The sequence below is a fragment of the Coenobita brevimanus genome, chromosome 49 (assembly GCF_032717465.1).
Source record: "Coenobita brevimanus isolate Jiangsu-jjx chromosome 49, ASM3271746v2, whole genome shotgun sequence".
NCBI lineage: Eukaryota > Metazoa > Arthropoda > Malacostraca > Decapoda > Coenobitidae > Coenobita > Coenobita brevimanus.
The window spans coordinates 5450673-5463531 of record NC_137002.1 but is presented as its reverse complement, the minus strand read 5'-3'; the positions used below and the strand labels follow the sequence as shown (position 1 = coordinate 5463531).

Here is a 12859-nt window from a genome sequence, read left to right as displayed (position 1 = left end):
CAGCACAGCACCACGCTCAGTCAAGCAGGGAGTGTAAGAGCTTCTTGGTGCCTTCATAGGCCAAGAAGAGCGCCCCTGTGGCTGGGAATGTTCGCAACACAGTGGGTCCCAGTCCATTGTATAGGGCCAGCAAACCTGAAGAAGGGATTTAAACATAATTATAAAGTGTTCACGTCAGCTATGAATAAAATTACAATCTCTCAATCTTGAATGCTTAGATGTAATAAGAGTTTAACATGAGAATATCATATTAGTCACAAAGAAGTTTGGGGAGGATGTAGGGCCATAGTTTTACCTTATTCTGCCACTGAGCTAGGGGTTAAAGATTGCAAAAGGATGAAAATCACTACCAAGTAAAAGTGAATATGATAAAGTACACTAGTATGCAAAAGGCAGGTGCAAGTTTTTTGAACAAGTAATACCACCAAGGGAAGGATGGCTCACTTAAATGCACTACATCTCAGAGGGGTCATGTGTAATTGGGAATCACGTCAAACCATCTTGAAGGAGGGTATGGTGAGACTGACTGATACCAGACGAGTAATGGCTCCAAGATAATGACTATCTAAGAATAAAGCCTCCCCCACCATCCAGTACTTTCCAACCTCACCTTCATTGCGTGCAACACCCAACATAACTTTAACCATGGGCTCTGTAGATCCGGCAACCTGGATACGAGACTTGACCACGTCTGCCGGAAAGATGGCTACCCAAAGCACAACTCCTGCTATACCACCACATATCATTGTCTTCACTGGACCTGGAGCAGATGACAAGACAGCAGTGAGGGGAAAAAAGGGGAAGGTTTGTAAGGAGGGAGGGAGAGGTTGTCTATTGTGAACTGAGCCTTGTTTCAAATTTATTTCTGGGAAGGAGAGAGAGAGAATGAGAGAGACAGAAGGACGTTAATTGTGAAATGAAGAAATTGCAACATGGAGTAAATAATGGACTGACTGGCTAATTAATCGAGTGAATGACTAACTGAGCAACTAACCTACCAATATCATCCTTGCTTTGGCCAGGTCGTGTGAAGAGGGCACGAGAGGCTTCATAACCACCAAAGAAGAAAAAATAGCCTGGCATCTCTCGCGCAAAGGTGGACGTCAGCCCTCGGAACATACCAGCAGGGCCATCCGTCTTGAGGATACGTTGTGTTAATTTCCACGGACCTATACGCTCCTGGAAAATTCATCGCCATCATTTTCACAGCCTTATTTTCTGCTACTTTGAGTGAGTATTAACCTTTATATGAGTGATGCTGAACTTCATAAATAACTGTGAGTGGTGAAAAATGATGTTACTCGGCTAAGGGAAATCTCAATTCCTTAAGGGGTAAAAACTGTCTGAACTTAAGGTATTGTAATAATCTATCCATCATACAATCCTTCATTAACTTATCAGCAGTGTAAAGGCCTGAGGCTTGGCTGTTCACCCCTTACATTAAAACTTAATGGGCCAAAATAGGTCAGGACTGCCTTAACACTTTACATCACTAGGTACAGTAATTAATGTTGGTAGTATGTTTACCACCCAACATATCAAATAGTTTCTTAGGTTACCATAACTCAGAAAAGGGACACCAAATCAACTCACAGGCTCCCTCTTCTCCAGCAGCGCCACCTCTCTCATGGCTTGGAGGCGGCACTTGACCAGCTCAGTGGGACACAGGGTGAGAGATGAGAAGAACGCTGCAAAGAACCCGGCTGTGGCATTGCTTAGTGGTGACAAGTCCTCTATTCTCTGATGGTAAGGAAACATATTACCCTGTTACATTACTTACGCAAAGTACCGTATAATATACTACAAAACAAACACTATTTATCGGTTCAGTACAATGAAACAATGTATAGTCATCCCACTTAAAATGAGATGAGGAACATACGTAAGAAAATAAAATATAGCTAAATACATTTCACATTATATTACAATCCCAACTTTCTTCAAGTACTCTAGACAACATACCTGCATAACTTTTAAACACACAACAAAATTAAACATACCTCCACAGTGTAAGTACTGTACAATAATTCCTCACCTAACACTGTAGATGTTTTCCTAAAACCAGCATGATATGAGATGTCACAAGACAGTGGCTGAAATGTATTGAGTACAGTACTATACAATATCAACAGAGTGGGCTGTCAGGGCATTAGCAGACAAGAGCAGGCAAGATACAACTGTCATGGGGAGATATGGCAATCTTAAGTGTACTGAATATCCAATCCATGGTTACATATCTCTGACAAACTCCTGCGCAAAGCCTTACCTTTGTACCAACAGCATAAGCCACACCCTTCTGACAGACCCCATAGCAGGCAAACAAGACGGAATTCTCGGCAATGTTTGCTGCGAGGGCTGGTGTGGTGCCAGCATAGAGGCCCCGGATGCCCTGGTGCTTCAGTGTGTCTAGGAAACACCCAGCCATCCCTCTATACTGGTCAGGGAAAGTCTGCATCTTTACTTTCACTGTGTCGAGAGGCTGGCCCACAAACACTGATGCCGCACCACCTGGCAATGATAAAACACTTGAATCCCGATGACATCTTCAAACAGCCTTTTTCCGGTAAAAAATAATACTGGCAGAGGAACATTTGCATCTTTACTTTCACAGTGTCCAGCAGCAAACCCACCAACATGAATAGCACACCATCTTTAAACATAAGAAAATATATACTGTACTGGCAGCTCATTAATGCTACAGAACCTGGTGCTGGAAATGATAAGTCTGATGCGTTGGTGTCACAGTTTATCCAAAAAGCAGCCAGATATTCCTTGGTACTTGTTGGGAAATGTCTGCATCTTGACCTTCACCATGTTCAAAGGCTGACCCACCAACACCAATGCCACACCACCTAGTTATGTTAAAATACAACACAATAACATACAGAAACCTCTATAACCCTCTAGAGCTCAGCATAATACAGTAGCGATGGTGTGGAGCATTTAAGAAAACTAATTAACAGAGGAGTGCTAAAGTCTGGCCCTAAGAACTTTGCAACTGTGGGCTGGTGGGAAAAGTGCAATGTGATAAATGCACTCCCCACAAAATCCCACAAGCAGCAACTCTCGATTTGGGAAGGTTAATACAGTACAGAAACTCTATGACATGTAACTCTATGACATGTAAGAATAATGCTGCTGCTGATGATAATTGAAGTTTAGTGGTATACTACAGGCTACTCACCCATGGTGCCACCCATGAGGTCAATGAAAGCATCCTTGTAGTGCTGCATCCTCACGCACCCTCACACCTCACTCTGGTCTCAAAAAAAGAGGAAGAGATTAAGGCTAAAGAAACAACCAGTCTTATTTAAAAAAAAAAAAAAAAAAATCTTATGGTACGGTATTTATCTCAGCTGTGCAACACAATGTGTCTTACGAAATTAAGAAACTGGAGAATGGCAATAAACCATTTATGACTGGTACATTCCAGCCTGTGGAGTCACATGGAGAGACAGGCTGACAAATGAGGATATAAAGGAGTGTTGTGGTGTGGATGTGATAGGAAGCGTTAGGAGGAACATGCTGAGGTGGTCTGGCCATGTGGAGAGGATGGAGGGTGAGAGACTGATGAGGAGAGTGTACTGTATGTGAGTGAGGTGGAGAGGGGAAGAGGGAGGCGGAGGCCGAGGATGAGATGGAGGGATGGAGTGGAGAGGTATATGAGAGAGGGGGGTGTGAGTTGGGAGCAGGGCAGTGAAATGGTGGGGGACAGGGCGACGTGGAGGCGATTTGTTTGTGGCCACCCTGTACGGGATTGAGGCGTCTGGCAATAGATAGATAGATAGATACACATTCCAAATAAAGCAGTCAAAAAATATATAATTAGTACAGCAAAAACAGGTATGACATATTTCATTCATTCATTCACTGCCAGATGCCATGTATCCCACACGGGGTGGCCAAGGGCTTAGAGTTATTTGTTTTACAGGGAGGGGCACTAATCCTCCACCAACCCCACTTGACACGTAGGGATGCCAACAGCATCTGGTGTTCCCAGGCGGTCACTCATCCAAGTACTAACCAGACCCAACGTTGCTTATAAAATAAACATCTGCAGGACTACTTGAACTCATATAAATAAAAAGTATGTGGGTACTGAAAACTTATATTGAATAACATAAGTATTAATACAAATGAATACTGTACTCAACACTGTGGTCACAAAGGGAAATCCGCCTTAAAATGACAAAACTACACTATCATTAAACCTCTTCTTGATCTCCAAAAGAAATCATAAGCAGACTTGGGAAGTGATTATCACAATGCTAAACAAAGGCAGTGACAATCAGAAGCAGGAAAACAAGCATAGCATACCAGTAAATAAGCCAAATACACTGCACCGCATAATCTAAAGTACAAGTGGCTAGAGTCGGGTCATTTGCATCTAACAACTGGGCCACTCCTACTACTTGAAGAGTATGCTGTGGTTTCTTTGGCTATGAGGTAGGAATAAGTCTCTTTGCTTATTAGATGAATTTCTCTCTCCCTCTGACTACACCTGGCCACCAACTGAGCTGCACAGAATGGGGTTAGAAATCCTGCCTGGTGAAAACCGACTACCCCACACAAAAATCATAATGTTATGGTGACAATCTGTAATATAATGGTAATGTAGTACATTGTGTATTATTTATTCTGAATCACAAACACAAAGTATTCCCAGCACCATTATCAAGTAAACATTTTGCTTCACTGGCACACTGCCAGTCCAAGGACCATACAAAATTCTGATAACTCATTCGTTCCTGTTTCAATTATCCTACTAGCTTCTTTCATTTAGTTTTAATTACAGTTTTCTGCACTGTCATTAACTACGTAACTCATAACCCATTCCACCCAACTGAAAACTATTGTATGGCTTCTATAGTAACCATGAAGTATCGTAAATCCTTACAAGCAGCATTAAATGTAACTGTAAAATACTGACTTACAAATACCAATGTATGATATATTACCAAAATGTCGGCAGATCATGCCAGTTTCCTCCGCCTCCCACAAGTTCTTTCAAAAGTTTCCAGTCAATGTTTCAAATACTTGATGTTTCAGAAGTCGTACATACCCATTATGCAGCATCTTGGAAAATGTATGACTGGGTATTAATTTACAAGTTATCTACTGAAATAATCAATAATAAACCGATGACAAGCATACAGCAAAACAAAGTGCAAAAACACTGCATTCAGGGTACAATATATTTGGATGTACTCAAACATTCAGATAAGGATTGTTTACATTCTACATCATGCGCTGCCTGTAAACAAATAAGTGATTAAGTTTAAGAGACATTTCTAATTAATGAGACGGAACAGCTTAAAAGGCAGTGGAAGGGAGGTATGTGAGGATGAAATACCTGTCGGAAATAGTACACATCGCGTAAAAAAAAAAAAAAAAAAATCGACTGGTGAAGTTGGTATTAATATTAACTATGATCGGTTTGTTTTCATCTGACGGAACTGGACCTCTCCAACAACTTGAAGTCGTGGCTGCATGAAATTCGACAAGCCTTTTAGGTGAGGTAAAAATGAGTCTCCTTGGTTACTAGTCCAATCAACCCCCACATCTACGTTTGGCCACCAACAGAGATGAAACAGATTAAAGATCTTTGTCAAGTTAGAACAAAATACGCTGAAGATCCATAATTCTTGGTTAATGCCTAAAGTGTTGTGTCTGTTGTCATCAAGAAGACTGACTTGTATGGATGTCGATAATCAGATTTAAACAAATTCTCTCTCTCTCTCTCTCTCTCTCTCTCTCTCTCTCTCTCTCTCTCAGATGCTGGGACGAACGAAGGAGGAGGTATCTCTGGGGTTGGAGGGGTGAGGGAGGAAGGACCTATCTATGGTGGTGGGGTGAGGAAGGGCGCATCTCTGGAATGGAGGGGTGACGAATGGCCTTTCCTCTGGGGTAATGGAGAAGAATGAAAGAAGAAAAACCGGGGTGGGAAACTCTGGGATGACTGGAAAATCAACCCCGTGTATTTCTCATCGCCACGTATATTTCTTATCGTGTTATCTGCAACTTATCAACAAGCGTGCAACGACAATGTACTGAGCTTTCTGATAAGGGCGGCTTCACTGACATTAGAAGGCCATTTGTTGGGGGAATTGTCGATGGGAAAGAAGTGTGGAAATGTGTGTGTGTGTGTGTGTGTGTGTGTAAATGTGTGTGTGTGTGTGTGTGTGTGTGAGAGAGAGAGAGTGAGTGAGTGAGTGAGTGTGTGTGTGTGTGTGTGCAATTCACCGGGTCGGTCAGGATCACTTGATGGTCGTGATCGTCAGCTTTTACCCTCCCGGAAGGGAGCTGAGAGCTCATGTAGTCCAATCTAAGGGCAAGGCTGTGACCTTCACACACGCACACACCCGTCCCCTTGCTCAAGGGGGACAGTAACCACCCACTTTGTCAGTGAAACTTTTCGCAACCTGAGCGAGGCGCGAACTCCCGTCCACCAGTTGGCAAGCGAGAACGTTACCACTGCACCAGCGTGTGTGTGTGTGTGTGTGTGTGTGTGTGTGTGTGTGTGTGTGTGTGTGTGTGTGTGTGTGTGTGTGTGAATATCAACTTGGATTTTGATTCAGAGCATACAACTGAAATCTGTATATGTGGAGTATTTGCATGACTAGTGTTCTCTCTCTCTCTCTCTCTCTCTCTCACACACACACACACACACACACACACACACACACCACGACGCCAAGAACGAGTGAAAGCATTAAGATAACGCTCCTTAAAATAGCCACCACATTATCACAAATATTATCACAAATCTTCACTCACAACTGAAAAAAAGAAAAGAAAAAGAAAAGAACAAGCCCTTAACTCCTATCAGTATAAACTTAGTCCACCATGCATGTAAATTAAATGCTGGAGTGCTTGCTAAATTCAACAGACACACCACTGACTTTCACTCTCTCATATGATCAGGACAACTCTACTAAAATTCAGGAAGCGCCAGATGATATAATTCGGCTAAGTGGGTTATAGGAGCCTCGGAGTAAATATGTTAAAGAGACCCACAGAACCCACCAACCACCCAAACAGTAAATAAGTAGTAAGGTATATATGTTAAAAAGATCTGCAACACCAACCCATCACCATACTAGCAAAGAATACATGTTAAACTCGATTAAACTCACTAACCTGCAATACCCACCAGCCACCGAAATAGTAAATAAACAGTGAATGGTAAAGAATATATGGTAAAAAGATCTGCACTATCAAACTAGCGAAGAATTATGTTAAACTCGACTAAATTTGCAAAAGTCACTTCAGTTACTCTGTCTTCATGTGAGGGTACTGTGCCACTCTCGCAACTCCAATGTTAAGGAGTGGCTGGGTGAGTCGTAATTGTGAGGAGGGAATAATTGTCCTTGGTGACTAGCAAATCAACCCTCCAGTCTGAATACACATGGCCTCCAACGGAGCTTTGAAAAGGGTTAGGATGCTCTGTTAGGTAGGAATGAGTCTCCTTGGTTACTAGTGAAATCAGATGAGAATAAACGTGCTGTACCATCATCAGTAAGTGCTAAATACTGCAAATATTGATGTAAATGCTTTAAATAAACAAGCTCCCCAACCCGTGCAACCACCACCACAAACACATGTGGCGCCAAGAATGTTATGCAACCGGACAAGGCCAACTTAATTTATCCTGAACACCTTTCCACTACGCTATATATATCAAAAATCGTAACCTACACTCAGGTTTGGCACTTACGGTGTTATATTTTGCAGTGTAGCGGAATTATAGCTCTGTAGTTATGCCTTTTTCACACTGCAGGAGTCATGTTTGCGGGAAAAATGATCCTGTTTTATCTGTCTGGATAGGGAAATAGTATGTGTTTGTGTTTTTCTATGGGGGAACTGGGTGACTTTGAACACTAATATTCCTTTCCAAAATACACACGGAAATAAAACTACGACTTTAACTTAATAAAGCACAATAAACAAGCTTTCCATATAACTGTATACACATGGGAGATTGTTAATTGTTTTTGTGGGACAAATAGGCTTCTTTAACTATCAAAATAATTTCCCAACACACACTGCAAAATATTAACGTGACTTGGGTAGGACAATGCACCACAGATAAGCTCTTCTTCACTTTAAATTGATAAAAATGAAGGACGGGCTAGTGCGTGTGAGGGTGTGTTGGAGTGAGGACAGACACTAACTGAGCTACACCAGAGTCAGAGTCGGGTGGCACTCCAAGGCCTGGGTAGGGGTGCCACATGTGCTGCAAGGGTATTTGGCATTATTTTACACTACTAGTTATAACGTGTAGAGTAACTGATAATACCTTTTAATAATGATCTTCTTATGTCTGCATTTTCTCTCGTATTCATTTTTGAATAATTTCGGACGATTTTATTTAGTAAGTGAGTTAGAGCCTGTGGCAATACTGGTACCACTGTCCCTTTCACGGTCACCACAACTCTAGTACTTTATTCTATCAGAAGCCAGACGATTATACTCAGATGGAAGTGAATCGTAGAACTCTGAATGCCAAGAGCGATGTGAGAGATGTTAAGTCTTGAAATGGACTTAAATGTAGGTTAGGTTTCTCTTGCACTGGCTATATCGTTATGTCTATTTGGGAGTATTTCTGCTGGGAACTGAATACCCGAAGCACTACTCATGTTAAAACAGAAGTAACAATCCTGAAGATGTCAAGCAAGTTATTATGATGTTTAATAAGCAACATGCGTTAATAAGGACATAAGGGATCACTTTACACTACAGATAACAAATTCTTGATCCAAATGATAGTAATTAATGAAAATAATAATCCCGATGTGCAGGTTACGCGTTTTTTTTTTTTTTAATAAATGGACACATCTGAATACTGATTTACTCTACAACTAAATTTCCCTACATTAATAATAACAAAAACTTACACCTTATCCCTTCACCTGTTTTCTGTTGCATAATGTTACGTCTCAAGTTATGTTTTCCAGATTATGTGACTGGGTATAGGACGATGGAGGAAGAGTAGGAAGTGGTGGAGGGAGGGAAGGAGAGGGAGGGATGAGATTAGGGAAGGAGAGAAAAATAAGGGTAGGGAAGGAGGGGGAAGTAATGAAATATGGAAGGAGGGAGGAAAGGGGACGGGGAGGGAAGGAAGGAGGGTAGGAAAAGAGGGAAGAACAGGGGTTGGGACGGAGAAAGGGAAGGCGAGGAGGGAAGAATGTAAGGGAAGACGAGGAGAGAAAATAAGGAGTGATAAGAATAAGCGTGAGGTAAGGAGGGAGTAATGATGGAAGGGAAGGTGGGAGGGAAGGCAAGGAGAGAATGAGAGGAGGGAAAACAAAATGAGAGAAATGAGGATAAAGGGGGGCACGAAAAGGGCATGTAGGGAGAGTGGTGGTGAGAAGGACACAGTGGAAGGATGGAACAAGGGGGGTAGGGAGGGAAGGAAGGAGGGGGGAAGGAGGACGACTGGTAGGAGGGAGAGCGTGGGAAGGAGCAGAGTTGTGAAGAAGGGCAAAGACTGGGAAGGAGAGAAGAAACAGGGTAGGGAAGGAAGGAAGGAAGAATGAGATTAGGGAGTGAAGACTGAGGGGGCGAAGGAGAGGGCAGAATGGAAAGAGGGGGAAAGGAGGGAAGATAGGAGTGGGGAAGAAGAAAAAGATGGTAGGGAAGGAGGGAGGAGTGAGGGTGAGGGAGTTGGTGGGTGGCAGGAGAGGGTAGGATGTGTGGTTTACGGAAAAGCAGTGTCGTATTTCCACAACAACGGCACCTCTACCATATATCCAGTTAGATAGATACACAGATAGACAGGTACGTAAATGGGCTGATAGATAGACAGATGGATAGGCAGACAGAGAGACAGACAGATAATTTAAAACAGCTTACGACATAAGGTAAATACAGTAATTTCTTCCTTGCCATCAACACACTTCATTATCTTCGTGTGTGTGTGTGTGTGTGTGTGTGTGTGTGTGTGTGTGTGTGTGTGTGTGTGTGTGTGTGTGTGTGTGTGTGTGTGTGTGTGTGTGTGTGTGTGTGTGTGTGAACGAAAATCTTAGTGGCAAAAACTATATTTCGCTCTTTGCTGTGAGTGGAAGGGAGAAGCTATGACTTAATTCAGCTTAGGAAGAGCCCCTGACTGAAAAGATTAGAGTTTTCCAATGCTGCTTAGCCTTTTCAGCCCTGCGACGTATTCAGATATATAGTAAAGTGCATTCTAGTATAATACCATAGTCAATTATTATTACGGGTATGGGAAAGCGATCGGGCTGAAGGGGCTAAAACTGCAGATATTAATGCAAACTACTTGACTTTTTTCTTAACGTTAATTTGTCCCATTTTTTCTACCTTTTGCAGCTTAAATTCACAGCTTAGTGAAAGAATAAAAACAGTATGGGTCTACATACTTTTCCTGGCACTTCTTCATGACTAGCATCACATTCTAGCGTTAATATCCAGTTACAACTCGGTGTTCAAGATGTTTTTCTACCTTTTTCAACTAACTTTTCATAGCTTAGTGAAATAATAAAAACAGTATGGGTCCACATCCTTTTCCTGACACTGCACCATGACTAGCATCACATTCTAGTGTTAATCTCCAGTTACAACTCCGTGTTCAAGATGCGAAGAAGACAATTTTAGGCCAAGTTATATTTACATCCTTTTTATGACACTTCATGACTAGCATCACATTCCACACAGGTAAACTCAGTATTCAAGATGGAAAGAGACAATTTTTGGCCACGCTAGAGTAAAATGGGTAGAGCAGTGCTTGAAGTTGGCTGGCTCGTCTCCAAAATGGTTATAATTAGTACTAGGTTGATGCTACCCGCCCTCACCACACCCCCGGCGGCACCAATCCCCTGACACAACACCAGTGACGTCACAACATGGTGCCACTGCGACGTCATAAGGGGTTATTAAGAAATGCCACACTGCTTCTTGGCTGGGGAATTAAGCCTCTCTCTCTCTCTCTCTCTCTCTCTCTCTCTCTGTCGTCGGACAAAGCTTACGAGAACAAAATCTCATAAGGCAAAAGCCTTAAAGCAAACCCCTCAAGCACACACACACACACACACACACACACACACACACACACACACACACACACACACACGCTAATGACACGACCGTATTCCCAAATATTTCCTTCTCTTGCAGTGGCATGGGACGGAAATCCTTAGTTGACCTGGTATTCCCTAAAAAAATTCTTTCTCTTCGTGAGGTGCTCAAATGAAAGATTTTCCTTCCAGCAGCAGAAATTATTGGAACCTGAAGGAATTGTTTGACGCGTCTCTTCAAAAATACTTTCGCAATTTTTGTGCGTTCTGTTGTGTTTTATTGTCTCATACATATTAAAAAAGTGAAAGAAAGTTACTGTATAACCGTATTAATACAGTTTACAACGCTATACTAATGTTTAAGCGCTATCTGTATCTCTTTAGGAGTGTTACGCATGACTCATTCATAACTCAATAAAATCATCTGACGCTAGATGAACTGAATGCTAGAGCTGTAACGGTATTAACTTTATCTGGCAGGCAGGTAAGTACACAGGCAAGCAGATGGGTAGGTAATGTGGCAGAGAGGTAGGTAGGTAGGTTGGCACTGTAGTAGCTAGGTAGGTAGGAAAGTAGATGAGTATAACACTGTAGTAAGAAGGTAGGTACAGTAGGTATAACATTGTGGTAGGTAGGTAGGTAGGTATAACACTATGGCAGACAGGTAGATAAGTAGGTAGGCACTGTGACAAGTGGGCAGATGGACAGGAAGGTAGGTAGACACCGTAGTAAGTAGCTAGACATTGTGGGAGGTAGGTGGGTACGCACTGTGTGTGTGTGTGTGTGTGTGTGTGTGTGTGTGTGTGTGTGTGTGTGTGTGCGTGTGAGAGAGAGAGAGAGAGAGAGAGAGAGAGAGAGAGAGAGAGAGGGGTGAGGACTGCTGAATGGAGGAAGGTAGTTAGGTATTTTGGCAGGTGGGCAGGTAGGCCATGTGGGAGTCTGGCGGGTAGGTAGGTAGGCACTGTGGTAGGCAGGTAGATGGGTAGGTGGGTATGCACTAGGTATAAACACGGGCACTGTGGTAGGTGGGTGAGTAGGTAGGTGGGCACTGTCGTATATCAGTAGCCAATGTAGTCAGCAGGTAGGTCGGTTGGTAGATGGTAGGGCACTGCATAAGATTGGTATAGATTACCCTCCTTACGGGGTGTAGGGGCCTGAGGCTACGCTATGTTACTGTGGTCCTGTACATTTAAGGGCAGAAGTCCAGCCTACTTCCCTTAATGCAAATCACCATCACCATTAAGTGTACTCTCATAACCTGTTCTAAACACGTTTTTCGTAACATAAACTCTTATAGTACAATGATCATCATCTACTTCAATGCCAGAGTTTATCCCAGACACCAAGAAATAACCCAAAGGTCACATTACTGCTCTAAATATAGCCAAAAAACACACCCCACAAAGCTTCAAAATTTTATATTGGAAAATAAGGATGGTAATTACCAAAATATCGATAAACAGGTTAAAATATGCCTGTCAATAATTTTTTAAATCAAGATTTATGCAAAAGAGAAGTCTCTCACGGTGAGTTGGCGATCTAAAGGCAAAACCTCCACCAACTTTAGCAAGTTTTCGAATCCTTTATTTTATTAATAGTTAAATTAAACAATTTTTTACCGGATTTCAGATAATAAAGTGTATATGGATCTATATGGTGATAAAAATTATAATAGTTTCCAACTGAAAGAGCCGATTCTATGCCGATCCGATAATTCGTCGCACCTCCGCAGTAGTGTCTTTTTCTGCCACTAAGTACAATAAACAACACAGGGACGAAAATCCGGGGCAAGTTGGAGTAAAAACAGTATAGTAAGGCGCAACCATACT

At 42.3% G+C, this 12859-nt stretch overlaps 1 protein-coding gene across 1 annotated transcript; it reads right to left on the bottom strand.

The window, feature by feature from the left end:
* LOC145399408 (mitochondrial ornithine transporter 1) lies at positions 1 to 3269 on the bottom strand. Its single transcript, XM_080272026.1, has 6 exons — positions 3185 to 3269; positions 2267 to 2508; positions 1594 to 1740; positions 999 to 1179; positions 611 to 760; positions 1 to 135 (listed from the first exon to the last, which is right to left on the bottom strand). The coding sequence occupies exons 1-6, from the start codon at positions 3231 to 3233 to the stop codon at positions 17 to 19; spliced, it is 888 nt and encodes a 295-aa protein (XP_080128152.1). The 5' UTR covers positions 3234 to 3269; the 3' UTR covers positions 1 to 16.
* Positions 3270 to 12859: the final 9590 nt, after the last annotated feature.